The sequence below is a fragment of the Leptinotarsa decemlineata genome, unplaced genomic scaffold (genome assembly GCF_025532065.1).
Source record: "Leptinotarsa decemlineata unplaced genomic scaffold, Ldec_3_MD MMD2_tig00000026_RagTag_RagTag, whole genome shotgun sequence".
Taxonomy (NCBI): domain Eukaryota; kingdom Metazoa; phylum Arthropoda; class Insecta; order Coleoptera; family Chrysomelidae; genus Leptinotarsa; species Leptinotarsa decemlineata.
The window spans coordinates 4,074,404-4,100,012 of NW_027412539.1; the positions used below are offsets into that span (position 1 = coordinate 4,074,404).

The 25,609-nt window shown below is 34.6% G+C and overlaps 2 protein-coding genes and 1 long non-coding RNA gene across 5 annotated transcripts in view; 2 read left to right on the top strand and 1 right to left on the bottom strand.

Moving 5' to 3' along the window:
* LOC111507940 (protein takeout) overlaps positions 1-9,944 on the top strand; it is a 39,959-nt gene extending 30,015 nt beyond the window's left edge. The window contains exons 4-6 of the mRNA XM_023163329.2: positions 2,263-2,396; positions 2,586-2,744; positions 9,648-9,944. Coding sequence (XP_023019097.2) covers positions 2,263-2,396; positions 2,586-2,744; positions 9,648-9,799 — 445 coding nt within the window. The 3' untranslated portion in view covers positions 9,800-9,944. The remainder of the gene's footprint in view (positions 1-2,262; positions 2,397-2,585; positions 2,745-9,647) is intronic.
* The window catches only part of LOC111504652 (uncharacterized), a 122,524-nt gene that overhangs the window by 41,192 nt on the left and 55,723 nt on the right, over positions 1-25,609 (bottom strand). The gene's annotated exons all lie outside the window — the stretch shown is intronic.
* The window catches only part of LOC111507947 (aminopeptidase A), a 123,302-nt gene continuing 108,602 nt past the window's right edge, over positions 10,910-25,609 (top strand). The window contains exons 1-2 of one of the 3 annotated variants that reach the window (XM_023163362.2): positions 10,910-11,062; positions 15,216-15,311. Coding sequence is in view for 1 of the 3 variants with exons in the window: in XM_023163339.2 (XP_023019107.2) it covers positions 11,179-11,206; positions 15,216-15,311 (124 nt within the window). In the remaining 2 variants the exon portion in view is untranslated. Of the gene's footprint in view, positions 11,063-11,139; positions 11,207-11,858; positions 11,973-15,215; positions 15,312-25,609 lie in introns of those variants that run through there. The other 2 variants (XM_023163339.2, XM_023163370.2) reach the window with 2 other exon arrangements.

The window sequence follows — 25,609 nt, forward strand, 5'->3', positions numbered from 1 at the left end:
CTTCAAAATACTATTGTTAAAAATGGTTTGGTCATGAGCCGAGCCTGGCCAACGAGCGACAATGTTCTTTATTCTCAGGTTTGCATCGCTAACAGTTTGAACATTGAGTGCAAAGAGAAGTTTTTGCGAGACCTGAATATTTCAGCGTCGGCACCTCCGACAGAATCTATTCTAACCAGTGTGCAATCGATGGCATCTATAACTCTGGGGAATCTTGATATTCTATAAAATTTTTGGGCATCATTTTCCATCTCTTCCCTGGTAGATCTCATGTTTATGTACCTTTTCTTTAGACCTCCCATGACACATGACACCTTTTTTACTATTCTACATGCGGAAGTTTTTGAAATTCCCATGAAATCTCCCGCAGTTTTTAGGAAGTTTCCCGTTGCAAAAAATCGGAGCGTTAACAGCAGCTGTTGCAATGGTTTAATAGCTCCTCCCCTGAAGATTTCAAATATGAAAATGGTATAGATGATATCTTATATCAAATCATCCTTGAACAATATATTATATATCGTGGATGTAAATGGTGACATACCTATTGGTACGAGGTGCAAGAACGTTTTCTATTTGCTTCAATAATGAAACTGTACTTTTGTACAGTTGTACAACTGTACTTTTTCTTAGGCACAACCAATCATAAAATTCGTTCTCACAATATGTAGTGTTAGGAATCACACGTTAAAAGGTAAGACCTCGTTAATCCTTAGCTCGCACAAGTTTCGACTTCTGAGGGTTGTCGTTCGTAGGGGTGCGACAGCTGGTTAACGGAAAAACATATTTCAAACATATATTTTTTTAGTCAGGTATGCTCCTCTTTTCCTGTAGACCTTCACTTTCCTCAAATCCACATAATTTTCATCCTCATCTTCATCTGAACAAATCAACTCAAATCGACGATAATTCATTTTAATGCTCAGAAGAAACTGAAATTTATTGAAGGCTATGTTGACCTTCAATAAATGTTTATGTTGCGAAATCGACGTCGCGAAATCGACGCTTTAGCATAAAGGACACTTTTACGTAAAGGAGCCTTTAAAAATCCATTATGGAACCGACTGTAGGCATAAAAGCAACTTCAGCTCTTAAAGGAGACTTTAACATCGATTATGCAAAAGTCCATTTCGCAAAATTTTGCAATTACGTTCCGGAGCAACGATATTAACTCAGGTTACGCTACCCCCAACGATTTTATTATTATTTTTATCCAATCAATACCGTAGATTACTAAGGAAAGTGGTGTGATAACTACTACCTAAGACTTTTCAAATTATTTTTCAGTTTTTAGTAAATTATTTATATCATTATTTTTTTTCAAAAAAACTGTTTATCATAAAAAATTTGTTTTACTTATTATTCAAATGAAAATAGTGACTGAAAACTTCGGCCGCGAAAGCCTTATTCATTTTGTATAAATAAATTAATCGTTCATTAATTGAAGAAATGTGGAATAGGCGCTACGCTAGAAACGACTGACGATGTAATGTGTTGTTTGATTTAATAAAATAATCATTTGTTTTGGACGTTAACGGAAGAGTTGTCGAAGATCAAGAATTTTTGTTTCATTTGGCAGATGAGTTTAGTTTGATTTAAAAAGAAATTCCAGGAAGAATGTTAAGAGATTTGTTTTTACGTTTCGTTTTGTAGACGTGTTACAAAATGAAAATTATGAGGAATGTCGTTTATTCCTCACCCAAATTGGATATGTTCAATTTGAACAGAAATGCCTACTCCAAGAAAGTTTTTTCAGAAGTGCGTCAAAAAATACCCACAACCTAAGAATTTTCATACTATTAGATAACCAAGCTGCACTGAGAAGTTCTAAATAATATTATATGAGTAAATATATACTTTTTTTGAAATGCAACGTCATTTCTGAAATAACCAGAAATATATGCATGAAACGATAAAATGCTATGGATAAGCCTCCAAAAGAAAGAAGCCGGTTCTAAAATGTAATCAGTATTACGGGCAGATCAAGCATTGACAGTTTTTACTACTACAGCTAATTCTGCCAAAGTTTCAAACTGTAAACTGAAAAATGGCATCACTCTTTGAATAGCAGAGAATATCTTGCGAAAGCTTCACTACCCATGTCAATATAATTGTGAAGATTGTTATCAATTTACAATTCTTTAAAAAACTTTAATTTCAATATAATTTTAGAAATCGTTATCCTTTTATAATTATTCATAAAATCACCTACGAAAGTTTTATTGTATTTGGCTTTTTATATATTCATGAAGTAATTATTTTCAGGCTGGATATGAAAAATAAACACTTCTATTTCAAAGTCTTCATAGATGAAACCAAGTTAACGTGTAAATACGAAATGAGTGGGAAAGTGGTTTCCTTTGCTGTCGAAGGAGAAGGACCAGCAGAAATCGTTTCAAGTAGGTTTGACATAATAATAAGTCATATGCATTTTGATTGTGCTTGATTAACAAACTTTGTCTAATGAAGACATAGTTGAGAACTCTCCGAGTTTTTTGAGAAATCACCTTTGAATCAAAACCGTCATGAAAACTGTAATGACCTATACGATAAAAATAACGTCCCTATTATTTCTCTTTGGTTTTCAGCACATATAACTGTGGAATATTTCTTTGATTATGACCTCATAAAGAAGAAGGATGGAAAAGAGTACTTCAATCTGGACACCTTAAAATCAAATCTCACTTGTCATATTGAAAAATCCCATTACAACTTCGAAAATTTGTTCGGAGGCAACAAATTATTGGGTAAGTAGTCAAGTATATATGTTTAATATTCTACCTATGTTTTATCTCGTATATCTACAGCCGTATTCAATTTCAATTGTTCGATTTCGATTAACTCAAGTCTCCACAATCATGATATGAGAGGATGTGTAACAACCGATGCCACCAAAGCGAACTGTAGCAGAACTATTTTGAAAATGCACTGACCTGAATGTGTCACGATTTTTGGAATTTCGTCCTGACGTTTCGCTGGCGAAGTTTATGCATCCTGAGTGATCTCCGATGACTATACATTAGGGCTCTGTAAGGCGTAATAATGTTGACTCAGGTAGTTTAGTGTGCTAACACCTGTACCTGAATTAGGTTAATCATTAGTAAGATTAGTCTACCCTTTTCTACCTGGCGTCATGCTGTTTTCAATTTTTGAACTTTTTAGAATGGAATTCCATATTCCATTGAGGTTCACATCTTCTTTTCTGTTGGAATTACCTTGAGTTTGTGGATCTCCATTGCCTCCCGTACCAGTCGGCTATGGTATACGTAGTTGGAGTCAATGAGCTTCGTGTTTTCAAATAGAATCCAATGGTTTCCTTCACTGCGTAGTGTTCCGTTACAGCTACTTGTCCGATTGGCATAGTCTGCAGTTTCTTTCATGCTCCTACAGCCTTGTTACCATGGTAATTTCGGTGGTTCGGATGTACCTATACCTTTTCATAAGTGTACGATTTGCGATACACCCCTGCTGCTGATGGTGGGTCACTGTTCTTGATGAGTACATGAAAGTTTCAGGTAATGACTGAAATAATGACTGAACTCAAATATTTTCCCGTTCAGTCAAATCTATGCACGAAAATATCCACTTGAAAACTGCTAATCATATGCAGATACCTTTGAAAATTTTAGATATGAATTTTTAATCATTAGATATATATTTCCTTTACTTTCATTCATACGCGTAAAATAGTTTTTGATTGTGGTAAGTTTTGAGTTCTATGTGGAAGATTAGTTCAGTTCTGACAGCTAATATTCCAAATGTTGTCCCAATGGTTATGAAAAGATTTATTGAAAGTAGATGTCTGGTTACACTTGTTCCGAGTAAACATTTTCCAGACAATTGGTGGGTCTATCCCTGAATGTAGTCGTTTCGTAGTCGTTTCGTACTTTTTCAACACGTTTTTATCAGCTTCACCTGTATGTATGTATGTTTGTTGGTTTGTCAGTTTGTTTGTAACTCTCAAGCTCGGGATCTGTATTTGACAGAATTATCGACGTTATTGCTTGATCTATTCGCGGGCAGATGGCGTTGTACTTAACTTCCTTGATATAATTCGAACTCACTTTACGTGAATTTCTTCATTTTTTATTAAAACGCGCGCCTGCTTCCTTATTTGTAAACATCCTTTGCGCGCCTGCTACCTTACTTGGGCTTAGTAGCTGATTTTCAGGCTCCCTCTCTGGTATCGGAAAATATCGATGGTCAGTTTTCCAAACAATATACGGCTGATTGATCCCAAAGTTTAAATAAAATAAATATAGTTTAAAAAGACTGAAAAACACGCTTTTATAGCATACGAAACTGAAAAACGAATATAGTTTGAATAAACCAAAAAACACGCTTTTAAAGAACATCGAACTGAAAAGTTAAAAATATTTTTTTAAATGAGTTCAAAACAATAACGAACGAAAAATAATAATATTATTGTGGATAACTATAGTTTAAAAAAACTAAAAAACACGCTTTTAAAGAACATCGAACTGAAAAGTTGAAAATATTTTTTTTGAAAATGAGCTTGAAACAATAACGAACGAAAAATACTAGTATTATTGTGAATAACTATAGTTTAATAAAACTAAATAACACGCTTTTAAAGAACATCGAACTAAAAAGTTGAAAATATTTTTTTTTTAAGCTTAAAACAATAACGAACGAAAAATATTAGTATTATTGTGAATGAAGCGACGGGCGCCTGATATACAAAAATATGGCACAAAGCGCCTACATTTTTTTCACATTAATAGTAGTATTTTTCGTTCGTTATTGTTTCAAGCTTATTTAAAAAAAATATTTTTAACTTAGTTCGATGTTCTTTAAAAGTGTATTTTTTAGTTTTATAAAACTATATATATTTTTCACTTTTTAGTCCGAAAGTTCCAGTCACTAGTATTATAAACCTTTAACAGCCGGCGCGCGAATGCAAAATTTTTCTCAAACAACATAATAAAGTTCAATGTCTCATATTCTATAGTAATACTGAGATGCAGTGAATCTACAACAGAGGGCGGACAGTTGTAAAATTTGTTTCGAAGTAAAGAGAAAATTTGCAGTAATAATTTCAAAAAACAATTCAGTCTTGATGTTTTGCTTTGAAGTTTCATTCAAAATATCAATGGACTAAAAATATTTTTTCGGTGAATAATTTCATTTTTCAAATCAATTGATTGATTTCATATGTATGTCAAGCACCAATTTTTCAGTTCGAAGTTCTTCAATAGCGTGTTTTTTAGTTTTTTTAAACTGTATTTATTGGAATCTATCATTCAACTTCCGATGTTTGTTTCAATGTATGAAAGTTTGGGTCAAATCCTGTAACTGAATTTCAAAGCAGTTTTCCTCATTCGATCGAGCGCATATTTTGCATACACCTTCAGTTTGGAAGACAATGCATGGTTGACTAAGTGACGTCATTTTATATCCAATATGGCGTTCCACCCAAGATTGTGAACAAGTTATTTTTCATGCACCCCCATGTGTATCAGATCGAAAGGTTTGTTGAAAAAAATACGAAAAATAATATATAGACACTCTGAATCCAATATGGCTGTCTGACAAAATGGAAACTATTTTATTATGCACCGCTGTGATATGAATATCAAATGGATGGGATTGCTGTAAATGCTACGAAAAATGACGCCACTTCAGACAGAAATTGAAAATCTGAAGACTGTATCAAGGAGAGATACATACGTATAAGGGAATACATATTTTGAAATAAAATCTCAAAAATTTCATCTCTTCCAACGCACCTACGCCATCGTCCATAGATATTCTAATTAGAATATCTATGGACGATGCCTACGCAGTTGGTTCTCATAGATGCCTGCCAGAAAATAACTATTCCTCAAAAAATACGGAACATTGACTTATATCCGACAGACATTTTGCAGATGTTTCTCATTCAACCAACAGCAAGACCATGCTGAAATCAATCGAGTAACACATACAGATCGGTTTCGAGGTATTTCTTCTCATCAATGCAGGAAAGATTCAACCCGAACAGCAAAGTGCCTGGGACTCGAATAATTTTAACTCGGCTCGACTGCATGTATGAAACCTTCGTCTAATAGAAAGATTGTTAACAGATCCATCTCGTAAAAGAGATCCCAAGCGGGAAAAAAGCCCATGTATCAATACTATTAACAGAATTCAAAACAACTCTGAAGACTATATCGAGGAGAGATACATACATATAAGAAAATAATATTAGCCGAGGAACTAGTTGTTTTTCGGCAGGCACACCTACCAAAACCTATTGTGTAAGTGAGTTGGAAGATATGAATATTTCTAGATTCAATTTTGCCGGCACTTTGGCATTCTGAGAAGAATTCCAAGAATATAATGTCGTTACTATAAATCTAATTTGGCAGACTGTCCAAAATGGCGGACCAGTTTTCTTTATACACCATGATGATGAGCAAGTTATTTTTATTGCACTTCTATGATATGAGTATTGGATGAAAAAATGAAATTTGATGAAATGTGATTCCATTATTCAACACAGTTATCTTCGAGGGTGATACAACGAATATAGCGGTCATACAATTTTTCTATGCCTCAAAATTATCTTGAGATATGTGAATAAAAAAGTCGCTGGGGGGCAGATCTGGAGAATATGGCGGATGCAGATGCAGTTTAAAGCCGAATTCACGCAATTTCGCTATTGCACTTTCTTTTTCTCCAAGTGGGGTCGTTTTTCCATGATTTTGTCCTTCAAATGCTCCATTTCTATAATTCAGTGGTTTGAGAGCAGACTACTAACAATTAATTTCACCAAAACATTTTTCGTTCCACGCGCAAACTACAACAATAATCTACCCAACTATGATACACTTACCTTCACAGACGTTGGGACCATTATTGAAATAATTATGAAACCATATATCAAATACCTGGGATTAATCATAGACAAAATTCTGCGTTGGAACAAACATGCTGAATACTTCGCAAAGAAATTAAGATTCTCATTAAATAAATTCAAGTTTTACAAAAAAATATTCTCTTTGACGCAGTTGAAAATGTTATACCTCAGTTTGGCCCAAACGCTTATAAACTATGTAATTACTGTGTGGGGAAGAATAACGAGTAACTATCTGAATATTATTGAAATGACACAGAAATAGCTATTGAAAATTATATACTTATAACAAAACGTACACATATGCGTCACAGAAACTATTCAAAGAATCACAAACCTTTTATTCAAAAGTTATTTGAAAAAAAACGAAAATAAAAATAAAACTTCAACATCCTGTATCTTGGAAACGAAGCGTTTCCGGACATTTATTTATTTGGACAATTCATATTAGAATATTGTGAGGAATCACCTCCTGAAGTTTGTCAAAGTACTTTTGAATCATCCTGTATATTATGTACTCATTAGGTCAGGATATAATTTCACATTCATATTTCTTCAATTTCACATGTTTACCTCCATACACATATTTTACAGTTCAACATTGAATATTTATAACATTCCATATTTATATATTTTGAAATTTTCATTTATTCGTCTCTTGATATTACTATTTTACATGTATACCTGTTAAGTTTTATATCTTTACAACTTTACAGACAGACAGACAGACATTTTTATTGATCATAAAATCACCAATTTACATCGGGTTGACAGGTCATAAAACTTAAAAATACAATTAAAAAATAAAATTGCAACAGTAATAATATGTCATATAGGACAACATAGAAGTGCAGGTTAGCATTATAATAAATAGTAAATGTTTAAAGTACATGAATTTTGACAGAATAAAAAGAGTTCATCAGCTCATCTCAGTTCATCCTGAATGTTATAAAATGTATTCGTGATCAAACACGACTCAAGACTATGTTTGAATCTGGCCAGGCTTGTTATAGTTTTCAAATCGTTTGGTAAAATGTTGAAGTACTGCATACCAGCGTAGTCCAGTGATTTTTTTCAACTAGAGTATTTCACCTTATGCAATCTGAATTGACTTTTTTGTCGTGTTTTGTAGCCATGAATGTCGCTATTAAGCTCAAAGTTATTTTTATTCTTGTAAACATATGTTAATAGTTTATATAAATAAATGCCTGTGGAAGTTAATAATTGCTTTGTTCTGAATACTTATTGACAGGACTCACGATAGTCTAGTCTGACCATAGCACGGATTATTCTTTTTTGTTCCAGAAAAACTCTGTTACTGGAAGTTGCTAGCCCATAGACTATGTTGTAACTAATGGTCGAGTAGACGAGGGCATAGTAGACTGCGATTAGCCCTTCTTCGTTCAAGCAGCTTTTCAAGTTATTTATGGCAAAGTATTGTTTATTTAGTTTAGAGCAAATGCTGTTAATGTATTCGTCCCAGCTGAGAGTTTCATCTAGAACTGTTCCTAAAAAATTGCATTTGGAATTGAATAGGAAACTATATTGTCCAATTGTGAAATTTTGGGCGATTATGGGATCTGGGTCTGCGGAATCTTAGTAGTGTTGTCTTTGAGTAGTTCATCATTAGGCGATTTTTGTGACACCATTCATCGAATTCGTGAAGGACCTTTTTTGTTTCAAATATCACTTCATCTTCGTTTATGCTAGATACGATTATAGATGTGTCGTCTGGATACATGAAGACTTCGCCGTAACCTAAGTAGTAGAAGTATTCCCGAATTAACCAGGTATTCGTCTGAAATTTCATTATTCACCCTCACAATGAGTCTTCGCCCTTGTAGGAATGACTGAATCCAAACAAGTATATAACCTTGTAATCCTATTGCTGATAATTTTGACAATATAAAATCAAAATTGAGGCTATCGAAGGCACGCGAGAGGTCAAAAAACAGTCCGAGAATAAACTCATTTTTATCCATCTTGTTATTAATCAGTTGTACAAAAGAATTGTTGCCGTTTCGGTTGAGTAGTTTTCCCTGAATCCGTGTTGGTTTTGATTCAGTATATTGTATTTTATAAGAAAACTATTGATTCTTTTGCAAATATCCTTCTCTAATACTTTTGAGAATATACTGAGTAAGACGATGGGTCTGTAGTTGAGCATGGAGAGCCCGTCGTCTTTCTAATGTATAGACTACAGACTACAGACAGTTTCAGTCTAGAAGGAAAACGACCTAATTCGAATGAGATATTTAGTATCTCAGCCAACAAGGGAGCAATATCAGCGGAGCACTTTTTCAGGGGGGATACCGGCAACTCATCTATGCCTGTTGATTTTTTGTCATTGCAGCTATAATCTCTTCTATTTCGGTTGAGGAGAATGGTTGAAATACAAATGAGTTGCTTACTAGGCGCTTGGAAGTTGTACACATTTCAGATAACCTTCCTCTCAATGCTTGATTTTTCTGGTGGAGAGTCCAAATATATTCATCAAGCTAAGACTTGGCTTGAACAGCATTTTTTTCCCAAAAAACATGGCTTCTCCAACACGCGAAATGCTCTTTTATCCATTTTTTCACACTAACAAAAGTTGATTCACTAAAAATGTTCTATTCCACAAACCAATATTCCGGCAGCTGTGAAATTTGTACACTTGTCTTTTAAAGGATGGGATTAACAGAAAATCGTATGGATTTTATACTAGTAGCATCATCTGTGTTAGAATACAAACTTTTCAGTAGATATGAATGAATCTGTACCATTTTGAAACAATTATTTTCTATTACAGGTGACAACTTTAACAAATTTTTAAACGAAAACACAGAGGCAGTAGAAGAGTCTGCTGGAAAATCGAATAGGGAAGTGATAAATGCAATCGTTTCAAGCGTTTTCCATGGAATTTTCCGATATGTGCCATTCGATGAAATGTTTCTGGATTAGTTAAGAAAACTTTTTGTGTTGTTGTTTTCAGGAAATGTCAGAAATTATAATTATGTCCTAACAAAAAGGTCAACATAGTACTTTCAGTGGAATATTTTTTATATATTTAATCTTCAATAGGGAAAAATTAAACGAATTTATTACATCTGTGGAAGATATTATCATTTTTATTTGTTAATTCACTCTACTTGTTTACTGGGCAAACCAAAACTATATAAATACACTCAATTATTCTCAATATTACCGGAGTTTTTTCCCAACACCAAATCGTTATTTTTAACACCTCGGCACGTGTTTCGGTCACCAAGTGATCATCTTCAAGAGGAAGATTAAACTATTCCCTTTTCAGTTTAATCTTCTTCTTGAAGATGATCACTTGGTGATCGAAACACATGTCGATATGTTAACAATAACGATTTGGTGTTGGGAAAAAACTCCAGTAATATTCATCACTACACCAAAGGTTCCAAACAGTGCAGCATAAGTCAATTGTTCTCAATGAGAAATCCACTTCCTGGCTTCAACTGGTTCAGAAAAAATCAAACTTTCAAAACTAATTTTCGATTCGAAAAAAATAAATATGAATTTTTTTGAAATGAATCAGTGCAAATGCCACACGTTCGCTACTGTGACAGAAAATGTCTTTTGATGCAAAGAAGATACAGAGGTAGGTGGGTCTAAAGTAAATGTGCCTATACGATCATCAAATGCAACCCGCGAAGGTTTGTTGTGGTACCCATATGTGCAACTTGACCAAATGAATCCAGATTATTATTAAAGCCGATTAGTTTATTTACTAAGTGATCTCCCAGGACAGCTGATAAGAGTGTATCTAAAAATAATATCTTTAAATATCAGCATGTTAACTTTCGAATTTATTATTATCATCAAATTCACATTTTTCCTCAATGCGAGGATATCTAAACGGTTTCTACACAATTTTCTTACCTGAGAAATACTCATGAAAAGTTCATGATCCTATGCAAAACAAGTTACAAGAGACATCTACCGCATATTTTCAAAAGTACCATCTGCGAAATGACTCGTCTGTCGCTTTTAACATTTTGTGGCAGGTGGCAGGTGGCAGCACTGATGAAGAGATTAGTTGTCTTTAAGCTTTGTAAATAGCTTTAAGCTTTGTATGTAGTCTATAGGTATTCAAAGCTTTAAGTGTTTGGCACGGAAGAAGTAAGTAGTGTGTATACGTGACATTTGTGATTGTAATCAGCTGATTTTGAAACGGAACTGAAAATTATATATATGGTGAGTTTCTCCTTTCAGGAAGACAAGTATTTCTTACGTTTGTTTTAGTAGATTTCTGTTTGTCTAGAAATTAGCATGATCGATCACAATAGGGAAGTTCATAGTCGCCAGTCATTATGATCTTTTGCGGAATTGGTAATTTAGGTTGGTATATTCTTTCAGTATTCTTAAACATTAAAGTAGGATAATCTCACGAGTGCAACATAATCACAGTTTCGATAGTCTCATTGCCGGAAAACATGGTTTTATACAATGAATTTATCAACAATGTACAAATGCCTACTCTAACCTCAATTTGTAACATTTCTCTATGAGATTTGACATTCTTTCGTATACTCATCAATAGAGGGTGCGCGAGACGACCACGCGACCACGCAAATACATCTAATTACAATTAAGAAACATAAGATGGCAGTAAGGATTATATTATTGAATTTTTGAACTATCATCAACGCTATCATCTCATTCGAACTAATCAATCTGAAAGTTACGTTACTTTAATTAAATAAATTCGTGGCTGATATGTTACTGTTCGTCCCTGAATTTAATATTCTCATTGTGCCTAAATATATTTTTTTATGTATTTTATATTTATTATATCTAATAATGTAGTTCACAATTGACATTTCACATGCGTTCATCACAAGATGGAGCAAAATACCATGGTGTTTAAACTGATTCGCTTTTGTTTTGTCTCTCGACGCGAGTACTAAGATTGACCCAACTTTGTACACCATGTTGATAGATGAAACATGTAAACATTGGTGTGCGCTCAGCGCCTCTGTGAATGGAATGTCGAAGTAGGTTGTATCTATTTGAAGAAGGATCATGAATGCCGTAGATCGAATGTTTTCAATTTCATAAAAATATTTTACATAGGAGAGGGTTAATTCAAGTGATTACAGAAGTGGTAGGTATTTCTATTTGTCTTGGTTCATCAAAAATTATGATGAGGTGTAATTTGTAATTTCACACAGGCTGATTTACGATTTCAGCCATGCTGCTTGCTCTAACAAATGTTTGAAAGTTATGAATGATTTAGTAAAACAAAAAAAAAGGTTTGATTTTAGGCAAATATCTCAAAAACTTTTAGAAATTTAAGAAATGATTTTCAAATCCTTGAAATAATTCCCGAAAATACGAATGTTCGGCCCGATTCAACAAAAAAATATTTCAATTCATTGAATATAAATATTAAGGAATAAAACATATCAGATACTTGGAGGATAGTTTAATGAACAGTGATGATGTAGCAAAAAAATGTATGACAATTTCAGTCTCAATTATCTGTCAAAAAAAAATGGCACATTCTGTTGAAAAGCTGGGTAAGTTTATCGAATTTGTTAATTCCATCTTCCCTTCAATCAAATTCACGACTGAGATGGAAGTGAATAACTCTATAAATGTTCTAGACCTGACCATCACTGGCATTAATAATAAACATGAATTTGCAATTTTTCACAGACATCATTATACACAATTCATCTATACATCCATATAGACATAACTAGCGAACCGCCTCGGCAACGCACGGGTGCAAAAAGGGTAAAAAATGGTTTATTATAAGTCCTATGGGAAAAAGTGAAGTTATAGGTAAAGATCTACAACTTTTGTATTGACAATTTTTTCACATAACTTTTCATGTCCCAAATACATTGTAATTTATTTCATTCAAAATATTTATTTTTTCACCTCATTATCAAAAAAACACCCTAATTTTCAATCGAAAATTCTCGCGTCAAAATATCTGCTTTTTTCAAAAAGTCAGTGCGCTTTTTGTTCGTTGAAATCTCTACTTTTGGATGGTGTAAAAGAAATTTACTTGAGTAAATGTTCTCAGAAAATGCAAAAAATCGATAAAAACAGAATTCGAAAATATGTTTAATCATTATGTACAATTTTGAGATATTTATTAAAATTTACATTTGAATTACTCAAAAAACGTAAGATTTCATGTACAATTAATCAAACCTATTTATAAATGTAAAAATGAAAAAATAACACTGAATCAATAAAGATTTCAAAAATATCAATTGGCAAAAATTAAATCATCTTTCATTTTGGCAAACCTCCCACCCACAGAAAGAACAGCACAACATTGTTACAGGGCATATTATAAGCTTCAAACTTGGTTGGGTAACAAACTCACAGCAATAGATTGGGGCTGGAAGCAACATCATCGTGGCATTATGACCAAATTTACAGAAAATTTACAGAAAATTTACAGAAAAGCAATTAATTCCAAAAGTATTGCTTACAACTATTTGCTGCAGCTTTGAAACTGAATGTAACAGTTTAAAACATGGTTTAAAATGCACAAATTGCCATGGTTCTGAAAATTGCTCCAATATGGAAGAAAAAACCGACGAGGAAGTTAATGAATCAGATGAAATTGTGGATGGAGAACCAATGCAGACTGAAAATTATATTGGAGACGAAGGAGGTGATGGTCTTGAAGTTTTCGGAGATCATCCAGAATTGGAAAGGTTTGTCGAATCTAACAATGAAGAAATGCCAACAAGAAGTCAAAAACTAATGGATAAGTAATTAAAATTCAAGATAAGGTATTTATAAATAACAAAATTAACGTTTTCAAAAATGTTATAATTGATAACGTAATCAGAATTAAGTATCATAATTCAATAGTACGATTTACATGTATATTTATATTTTATGAGATTTTCTATGAAATGAATGTAATCAGATAGAATTGTTAACTGACTAAAATTGCTGCAAGCAATTGTAAATGATGAAAAAAAATCGAATTTGAGTTTTTTCGATTTTTTGCATTTTCTGAGAACATTTATTAAAGTAATGTATATTTGTTCACACCATCAGAAAGTAGAGATTTCAACGAACAAAAAGCACACCGACTTTTTGAAAAAAGCTGATATTTTGAAGCGAGAATTTTCAATTGAAAATTAGGGTGCTTTTTTGATTTTAAGTCAAAATAAGGTGAAAAAAATAAATATTTCATATCAAATAAATTATAGTGTATTTGGGACATAAAAAGTTGAGTTTCTACCAAATTTCGTAGACATTTTTTTTTGAAGAAGAGAAATAAAAAACCAAAAACTTGGTTATTTGAATTTTTCACATAAACTTTGAGCGTTTGTGAAAAAATTATGAATAAAAAAGTTGTAGATTTTTTTATTACCTTCAACTTTGCCTTTTAACTTTTTTCCATAAGACTTGTAGTCTTATGAACTAGTCTAATACCCTAGTCTAATAAAGAAGCGACATTCAATAGTATTCACATACTATTGAATATTTCACTTTCAGAAAGCAATTTCCAAAGAGAATTGATTTTCATAAAACAAACTGCTGTCAACAATAGTTACGAAGTGGATATTATTGACTCAATTCTTTGCAGAAACAAGCTTTGAAACATATTAGGTAACTCTAACTTTGGTGATCCTACTAATAATATCGGTCGTTTTTTTTTAATTTCAAAAACAAAGAATTGAACGTAGCCTACAGAACAAATAATAATTTCAGTAAATTCATTCAAAACAAAGATAAATCTTCTATGTCTGATGGAGAGAGGAGCACGACTTCAATCACGATTATGACGTAATGCATTTGAAAGAGAAAGGTTCAAAATGTCACTATTTTTCGAGTTCGAAGGCCGTGGATTTATGGTATTTCTTCCTGACGTTTCACTAACGCGAAAGCTTCTTCAGAGGTTCAATATATCCTAGATTAATAACCGATGAATCATCGACTATTAATAGTGACACTGAATTCCTTGGTCGAGAAAGACTTAACCATTTTGTCAGAAAGGTTCAAAACCCAACCTTTTGGAAAGTTTAGAAATCAATGGATTTCAGAATTCGGGATTGTTGCTCACTGATCAGATAGATTTGAATTGTTCCCTTTTATTGAATTTAGTTCGTGATGAGGAAATTGGTAATCAGGATAGATCTTGAAAGTAAGTAAAATTATGGCTCAGGTAAAAATTATGAATTATGAATTGTTCCTCATCTATAGTTAATGACAATAAAACTGGGCAGTTTCCTGGAATAGAATGTTATTTGGTATAATATTCACTGTTGTTATAATGAGTTTTATATTAATAATGTATTTCACACTAATGCTCAAGTGTTTTGAAATAGATATCTAGCGATAATTTTTATTATCTCTTCTCTTTCAGCATCCACTTTAGTCACGAGGAAATGCACAGGTTATAAAACGACCAAAGTAGTTTCCTACCTGTGTTGGAAATCAGACCAAATTATTTCCAAGCAAGGTTAGTACCTATATTATTCCTAGATGAAAAGTAATCAATTCTATTTTGAAACAGTTAACGAAAAATCTATTTTACGGACTGCATGAATACTTGCTTAGTGGGTATTACTTGTATTTAGATATTGGAGATACATACTTCATAACTAATATTATACTAAAACCAATAATGATTGAGAGTAGAAGTAAGCCCAGTTGACAGCAAAACGGGGGCGTGCTTATTAATTTTTGAGAGGTTTAAGAATGAAAGAAAAAGTCTTAGTACAATTAGTTAAAATATTCATACACATTTTTTATTTATTTCATTAAAACTTTGCAATATCGTAATTTACCTAATCGTTGTAGTCATTAGGTGGGCCTTATGAAAACGGAGTAATAATCATGGTAATTATAGTAAGTATCAAATAAATTAACAATATTAATAAAAAACACAATTTATATATATATATATATATATATATATATATATATATATATATATATATATATATATATATATATATAAAATAAATAGATAAGTACTCTTTGATCATTCCCATATTGATTTCAATTTAAGAGCCACCGGTATACAGCTGTTTCAGCCTATTGGGCATCGTCAGTACCGGGCAGGCGGTCCTCGATTGAAGACAAAATGAGAAAAAACCAAGAAAGTACTTGATAAAAATAGCTGCGTAAACGCAAGCGAAACATAAGTGGAACCACCTATTGGTGTGACACCCAAGTCAACTTGCCAAGTTTTTTATGTCAGTGTTGGTGGTTTGACCAATCAACTGACAACTGCGGTAGCAGAAATTTGGGAAGTAAATAGGCTATAGGCATTCTGGCCCATTCCTTATGGAGATTAACATGGAAAATGGCTAAGGTCCATTCTGGCGTTTTTGGTTCCTTTCAAGGTCACGCGTACGGCAGAGTCCAATCCGAGCGCTCCAAGTTGTCACGTGACCCAGATGCATCGTCGCGAGTACACCACACTGGCGCCACCTATGAGTCACTAGCTGAACTATCTATTGGTTGAAGAAGAACACTGTAAACACTAGACATATGGGTGTTGTCATGCGACGCAGTATGCGCAGTTGCCGGTTTTATGATGTCTGTCAATACGGATCGGTGTCTGTGCAACTGTCAAATGTCAATGAGGGTGCAGGACGGTGTCTGTGAGGGGGAAACGTGTGACGTCATCGACGCAGGATGGAACGAGTATAGTAGCGATTTAAGCGTAGAACTCCGCCCCTCGGCCCCCCTTAGTACTCCACATCACCGCTCAGGCCTTCTTGGTACCCCACCTAACCTCTCGGCCCCCTTGGCACGTTCCAGTCACGTGATTTTAATTAAAAAAAGTTTATAGTTATGAGATTCGAACCTGGGTCGTCCGCGCCGTAGACATTGTCCTTAGCCTCTACACCATCGTAAGATATTAAAGTTAACTGCGAATGTTGGGTATTTACAGCGTTAGTTTTGTCGGGACCGAAATTGACTCATTCATTATACTTGACAGCATTTTTATTTTTGATTTCCATAGAATGTAATTGTCATTATCATATTGAAGATAGGAAAATATACTTAGATTTGGGAAATAATTAATATTTCATGTAAAGAGGTGCATGTGTGTGTAAGAGCGAGAGGCGCGAATTATATTTCTCGTTCACACAAAAGGGTTTTTAAAAACTTTTTATTTGAACAGAGTAACAACTAATAACTACGAAAAATAAGTACTGGCTATTACAAATCAATTGAACCTATTTATACATAAATTATTGCCGACTTTGCAGATATCAGCAAAATAATTGATGTCGTCTTCGGGTCATCGAACAATATCCTGCTGATGTAAGAGGTTATCGAACTGTAACTTCTCCATCCCCTGGGGAAGTCTTGTAAGGGACGAACAAGACTGAAGATGATGCTTCGTGTTCGGGAGCTGGTGGATCATCATTGGATGGTTCTTCCCTCGTTTGCCTTTTCAATCTGTAAATTACGTATAGAATGAAGATGGTGATTGAAATGTAAATGGGAGTCATCCAGAAATGGCTATTATCAGATTGTCTGGTTTCTTCTGGGATGAGTTGTAACCTCTTTTCTTCTAGGGTCAGATGCTGTAGTTTATCCAGGGGAATCTTATCTAATTTCAATGGTTTGAATTTCAGCGAGGAATTGATGTGAGCTGTCTTGACATTTGGTAAAGTGAGGGGTTCGTCTAATATGACACTTTTGGAGTTTATGAAGGCTTCGTTGTTGGTTTTGAATTCACAACCTGGTGGAAGTTTTATCAGATGCACTCCTTCCAGAACCATAACTTTCGTACTGGGACAATGTGTAGATATCTTCGTGGCCTGTGGAAATATTCCTATGTAATGGGCTTCTGACATTTCCAGAATCAGTGTTGCATTCATCGAAACTGGAACGTGATCACATCTTGCTTCTTCATCTGTTATTTCCAACATCTGGGTAACACAGTCAGGGGATCTGCCAGTATCTTGGAGGAAATTTTCTTCGCAAAGGTAATCCAGGCCAATTCGTTCACAAGGTGAATTTAGGTACTGGTAGAGGTAGGGACTGACTGTTAGGTAAGGAGTTGGTGGAATGATTATTGTCGAATTTTGTGTAGGAATGGGAAATAAGTGGAAGTAGGTGAATGTATCAGGGAATATTAAGGGAACATGAAGAATGAATACGATTTTATGATCCGTGTAGTTGGCGTCTATTTTGGTGACGTCGTAGTATTTATGAATGTCGTCTTCCTGGTTATAGAGTAACTGGTTTTCTGAGTGGTAGGTGAGCAGTGTCCTTACGATCCAACTCAAATCTTCGCTTTTGAGGACGCTGTTATGGACTATATTGATCCTTGCCAGGGATACTGCCATTTCTAAGTCATTCAGTGTTTGTAAAATAACTTGAAGTATCAGGTTGATTTGATCCAATACGTTTCTGGTTTCCAGATAGTGATTGAAGTCAAAAAAGAGTCTATTGAGATCGGTTTCAATTCTCTTGACTTCTATTGAGATGGTATCTTGATTATGTGTTAATAGAGAGATGGTTTCATTGTAGCTTTCCATTATTCTTGTGTTTAAACTGATGTGTTGGTTCACATGACTTATTATGTTCCTTTGGTTGTTTTCTAGGGAAGCAATAGCATTCTCATATTTCCTTGCATCTTCTTGGTCCAAGTTTCCAGAAATTGCTTTGATCACACTTCCTAAGCCATCTATGAGTCCTCTTTTGGGTCTACTGAGAGGATAAAGAGTCTGTAGCTTTTCCTTGGCAGTTTTCAGTTGGTACTTCAGTCCTTGATCGAAATTTTGCAAGTTGAAGAAATAAGGGTCACTTAGTCCGTTACGAATTGCTGTGGAGACGGCATCATATTGGGATTCTATAGCGAATATCTCTTCGTGGATGGGTTGAAGATCGTAGTAGTGGATGAAGTCGTGGGTACTAGTCTTGATCTTTGCTTGTCCCATATTGAGGGGAAGTAGTCCTGGATTTGTCTTGAGGTTCTGGATTTCGATCTCCTGTCCTCTCGTCAGATGAAGACTGTAAAGGGACGAAGAATTTAGTTATCTTATTAGGCAAATGTCTTATATTTTTCTTATGGACGTTTGCATTTTCTGTCTCGACAGTTACTGTTTGGTCTTTTTGGATGGATTTTGGGAGGAAGGGTGGTAGCAGTTTGTTTCTTTTCACTGTTTTTCTTGTGTACACCTTGGTGCAGGGTTTGTAGGTAATAGGAGTTTCTCTTTTCTTGTTTCTCTTCTCTATGATATTTGTTTTCTGTTTCTGTAAATCTTCGTTGATTTTCCTATATATTTCCTTCGTTTTTTCCCTGTGTTGTTGGACGTAGTTGTTAATCAAGGCTCGTCTTATGTCGATATCGAATGGGTCTTGACTATTGAGATGTCCGTTCAGAATATCCATAGGTTTTTGTCTTGTTGCTGAATGGATAGAGTTGTTGTATCCTAGGATGGCATAGAGCATCTGTTCTTTGATGTCTCTTTTCTTATGCGTATCTCTCAATATTCTCAAGTGCTCGATCAATGTGGAATGGAATCTTTCGACTATCCCGTTTGACTGAGGGTTTTCTGGAGTGGTATAGTGAATGTTGACTTTATGTGTGTCAACAAATTCTTGGATCAGTCCATTTTTGAATTCCGTTCCATTATCAGTGACGATCATATGTGGTATTCCATGATGGTTGATGAATACTAAGAGAGCATTGAGAGTGTTGATAGCATTACATCCCTCTATTGGATACGCCTGGCCATATTTTGAAAATGCATCCACAATCGTCAGGAATTTTTGTCCACTAGCCTGAAAGGTATCCATGTGTATTATTTCAAGAGGCTTCGTTGGGGTAGGTGTCAGCATGAACTTTGGCTTCTCTGGTCTTCGATCATACTTGTTGATTTGACAAGTTTCGCATAAGTTGATAGCTTCTTCGATATCCTTTTTTATATTGGGCCAATAATACAATCTTTTGATCCGAGTTTCCGTTTCGGTGATTCCTCTATGGTTTGTTTTTCCTTCATGATGCTGCTTGATTATTTCTTTTTGTCTAGCTGAGCAACTGACATCTTCCAAAAGGCGGTTGCATTTTATGAGATCGAAAGAGGAATTCTTGAATGTCTCTCTCAAGATTCTGCACATGCTGGGGTAGAGTTCTTCATCTTCGAACATCAAAGCGTATTTCTTTCCCGGGCTGATATATTCTTTGAAAAAGTTAAAAACATTTTCGTCCATATTGTCGTTTCCCAATTGAGCATGGTATCTTCTTTTATTCGGGAATATTTATTCTATCACCGTTCTTGCTGGGTTATAGCTTACTTGTTTGAAGATGACTTGGTTATTGAAGACATTGAGAGGTTTCTCTGATATTGGTATTTCTAATATTGGACTTTCTCTGGCTGTATGGTTGGTGATGCCACTAGTATCTTCGTCTGGGGTAATTTCCGGGTTCAGGTTCACGCATTCCTTGTCTCCTTCGGTTGGGGGTTCATTCTGAATTTCTTGTTCTTGCAGTATGGGGTCCTTATCTTCAGGAAAATGGTGATGAAAGCAATCTTTAAACAGATCGTTGATGATGTCATCTGCAGACTCAGGAACTTCTGATGGAGGATGGTTGAATAGAGATGCCTTGTCGTCGTCGTAGTTTGCTTCATGGAGCTCCTTTGTATGTATCTCTATTCTGGAGAGCGCATCGGCGTTGGTATTGCTTGTGCCTTTTTTGTAGACCACTTCGTAGTCATACTCTTCTAGCTTCAGGCGCCATCGGACCAGTTTTGAGTTTGGATCCTTCAAGGAGAAGAGCCACTGGAGGGGACGGTGATCTGACAGAATTTTGAATTTTCTGCCGAAAAGATATGGTCGGAAATATTTGGTGGCCCAAACTATTGCAAGCATTTCCTTTTCGATGGTAGAGTACTTCATTTCAGTTTCGTTCAGGGTCCTGGATGCATAAGCTATTGGCTTGTCTTTTCCTATGGGTCCTTGGGACAGAACGGCTCCTATGGCGAAATTGCTGGCATCTGTGGTCAGATTAAAGGGCTTTGTGAAGTCCGGATACTGTAGTAGTGGTTCATTGGTAAGCAGGCTTTTACAAGTTTGAACACATTTTAGGAATTCTGGCGTATGCTCTATATGGGCATCTTTCTTGAGACAGGAGGTTAACGGTTTGGTAGTCTTGGCGAAGTCCTTGATGAACTTCCTGTAGTACCCTAGAAGTCCTAGGAATCCTCTGATTTCTTTGACAGTTCGAGGTACAGGATAATCCATGATTGCTTTGACTTTTGCTGGGTTTGGTTTTATCCCATTTGGAGTGACGATGTGTCCTAGAAAGCTGACTTCTTTTTTCAGGAATTCGCACTTGTCTACTTGTATTTTGAAACCAGTTTCTCGTAGACGTTGGAAAACTTTTGTGAGGTTGACCATATGCTCCTGCAGAGATGTAGAGAAGATGATTATGTCATCCATATAAACCAAGCAGATAGTCCCTTGGGTCAATCCATATCAAGTGATCAAAATTAAAAATAAAATTTTCCTTCATGTTTTTATTTCACTATAGTTTTTGGTTTAATGAATTATCACATAAAACAAAATAAAAATTTGGAGGAAATTTTTTTTTATCTCTTTTGGTTTTTCCAAAATTTTTCTCCAAAATTTGGAAAAAACTTATTTTTGCGTGTGTACAAATTTACGTTTTGATTAATATATCTTGATTGGATTAAGATAGAAAGGTAAAATAAAAGCCATTCGGTTCAGAATTGAATTAGCTTTAATTTGATATACAACATGATAGTATTCAAAACATTTAATATTTTCAACTTAAAAACTCAAAATTTCAAAACCAAATTCAAAAAATGCATATGATTGAAAATTTTCAAAAAAATACTGTATATTCCTCATGTTATTACTAAGATGTACACAAAATTTTAGGTTGGGATCTTAATGGGATCATACCCAAAACTGAAATTGTTTATATTAAAACGCACAATGTTCAAGATTCAAGAGCAAATTCCAAAAAACGCATATGATGAAAAATTTTCTTTAAAAATACCATGAACTTCTGATACTATCTTTAGGTTGTGATCCAAATTTTAAGGTGGGATCATTATGGGATCATATTAAAGTAAATTAAAATACATCAGAGTCCAATGGTATAGATATGCGTGAATTAGTTTAGTTGAACAAATGTCAAAATTATGTAATGGCAATAAAAATCTAACAGTTTATAAAATTCGAATTTTACATGTAAACACTATAAATATAACAGGCGTACATATGAAATAGTTAATGACTATGTACTGGTACTGAATGAGCTGATGATTAGATGCTGGTGAATCGCAGTCTTGAAGTTAGGCTCTTTGTAGCTGCAACTGCTTCGTTTTGAGAAATCACATATGTCCTTCCTGTAGCTGTTTTAGGATTCACTTTAGTTTATATCTGGCTTATTTTCACTTTTTCCTGGCTTTGGATCTGGACAACACATTATTCCCTTCTCCTTAACGAGCGATTTAGCTTTTCGGGCCATCCTGTTACTGACACCGAACTCAGTTTCAACTTTTTTTACAGTCCAACTTTTAGGTAATGTTGTGAGGATCAAGAATTTTTCAGTATTTTTTGTAGTTTTCTGGAATTTTTCTTTTAATTGCACAATCATTTCCGAATCCGGATCAACTGGCTCATCATTCTCAGGGAAGCTTGTATCTCCTACCAACTCGTTAGTGAGCTTTTTAGTGACTTTTTCTACTTTTTTTCTGCAGTAACCAGGTGAGTGCAACCTTTTCTTTGTAATAGGCGATTCTTCAATAATTGAAAGAGATTTGTTTAAATATTCTAAAGACAAATCAGGGTCAGTAAAGTTTGGATCCATTTGGGAAGATGATGGTTTATTTAACGCTACAGTATCTAAATAATTTTTTTCTCTTAATAGCTGCTTACGACAACTGTCACAAATTTTCATCCCTGGCCTTACCACACGATTTATTTCAAACATCCATCCTTGTACAGGTCTCAGACTTTTTATAACTTTATGATTAGATTTTTCAAATGGATTACAACAATAAATTGTTGTAAACCTTGTATCAGATTTGTTGTGTATCATTTCCATCTTAGGTGTGGCATTAATTAACAACTAATTAATTCATAGTTACTAATAATTATTAAGAATTAAAACTGTAAAACTTAATATTCATTTTACTTTCACAATCACAACTCACTCCTCACTAGTGCATAAGAATACTGACTGCTGTAACTGAAGTACAACTTGAATGGCAGAGAGTTCCTGTCTCTACAAGTTAAGTTCATGTAGAGACATGAAAAGATCTCCCACACTCCTCTGACTCATCCCACATTGTTTTACAACAAACAAATAAATAATCACATTTATCAGTATTAAACAGTAAATTTGTTTTCTGTGGATCTGAAACTAAGGGCCTATTCTAAATAAAAATTAGTTTGTAATAAATGACATTGAACAAAAGTAATATTGCTGTAAAGATATTCAGATAATTTAAATTATGCAGACTGATTTTATATAAAAGTATAACACACTGTAATTAGGCCTAATGGTTAATAATATTTGATTACAATTAAAATCACCTATTAATAAAATCTGTTTAGTAACAAGCATTAAGAGTTCCATAAATCACAAAAAAGTCAAGTTTGATTTAAACAATCTTGAACACTGTGCGTTTTAATATAAACAATTTCAGTTTTGGATATGATTCCATTAAGATCCCAACCTGAAATTTTGTATACATCTTAGTAATAACATGAGGAATATACAGTATTTTTTTGAAAATTTTCAATCATATGCATTTTTTGGAATTTGGTTTTGAAATTTTGAGTTTAAGTTGAAAATATTAAATGTTTTGAATACTATCATGTTGTATATCAAATTAAAGCTAATTCAATTCTAAACAGAATTTCTTTTATTTTACCTTTCTATCTTAATCCAATCAAGAGATATTAATTAAAACGTAAATTCGTGTAAGTACGAAAACGTTTTTTTTTTAAACTTTGGAATAAGATTTTGAAAAAACTAAATGAGATATATTTTTTTCTTTTTCATATTTAAGTTTCCTTTTCACCGGTGTAACTAATGTAACAATATCAACCCAGAAAAAAATTGTGAGGTAATTGGGATTTGATCACTTGATATGGATTTGACCCCCTTGTAGACCCTTTAGGACATTGTCCATAACCCTTTGAAAGGTCGCTGGAGCATTTTTCAGTCCAAACGGCATACGCAGGTACTCGTAGTGTCCGTTTTCGACGTTGAATGCGGTCTTAGGGATGTCCTCCTCTGCCATCTCTATTTGGTGAAAATCGCTTGCCAAATCCAGGGTAGTGAAATATTGACACCTTCCCAGTTTGTCGAGGATGTCAGAAATGTTCGGAATAGGGTAGCGGTCGTCGATTGTCTTCTCGTTGACTTTGCGGAAATCCACAACGATACGCCATTTTGCTTTTCCAGAGGCGTCCAGTTTTTTTGGAACGACCCAAATTGGTGAGGACCAGGGAGATTGGCTAGGTCTGATGATTCCTTGGTCCAATAACGAAGTTATTTGCTTCTTGACTTCTTCCTTGTGTACATACGGATATCGGTATGATTTTGTGTAGACTGGGATTTCGTCTCTGGTTTTTATATGGTGTTTGACCTGATTGGTGAATGTGAGTGAGGAATCTGGATGGTGAAAAATATCAGCATATCTTCTGCATAATTTTCTGATATGCATCTCCTCTTCCGGATTCAGGTGGTCTGTTCTGATTAGATCATCCATGTTGTTGATTGGGTCTCTGTTTCCTGATGGGATTATGTCAGCAGAATAGATATGATGCTCTTGAAGATTTATTGGGCTGCTGCATACTGGTTCGGCTAGAACGATTTGGAGTTTATCTGGACTGAAGTTGACAATTTCCGTCCAGGCTAGATGATCACGGGCATCAGTGAGAGCTTCACGGATGTAAGCGCCTTGCAGTTTTTGTCTTGGTATCATGATAGTTCCTTTCTTCTCCTTCACCGGTAGTCGTACTTGGGTCACGCTGTCTGGCTCCAATTGAATAGAGTAGAACTGGGTCTTATTGGTTTCGTAGTACTGGATTGGGAGAGAGGAGTATTCGGTTAAAAGGGAGGATTCAGGAAAATTCAGTTCAGCTTTGAGAAATTTCAGGTTGTCGAGTCCAATGAGGCCATCAAAAGTTTTGTGGAACTTGAAGAGGTAGAATTTCAGAATGCCGTTTGAGTTAAACTCAGGAAATATGGGAATTTCTGCACTGTAATCTTGAGAATAGTTTCGGAAAATGGAAGTGACGACGAAGGGATCTTTTTTGATGCAATCCTTGTAATATTGGAAAGCTAATTCAGGATTGAGAAAGGATTTTGTTGATCCGGTGTCAATGAGGAGTTTCAGGGGAGGATTTGCAATGGTTATATAAGGAAGTTCTCTCTTATCGTCGAATGTATGCAGTTCCACTGTTTCTTGGTTTTGTCCTGGATCCAATGGAAAATTTACATCTGGATCCTGTTGGTCTTCTTGAACCTGGAATTCTTCAGTTGGTTCTTGATCGGGATAAGAGCAGGTTTCTTCAATGTAATAGGGGTTCGCTTCATATGCAAAGTCTTCGTCATGTTGCTCAATGTTGAACATGGGAGCTGGATTGAAATTTGGTCTTGCCTGAGGTTGGGTTCTCATGCTCCTCGTTGGTGCTCCATAAGTATTTCTGGTACTGATGCTCATTGGTGTTGGTTCTTGTCCGTTCTGCCTGTTTGGTTGATTCTGTCCAAAACGTTGTGGTTGGACTGAAGGCCGCATC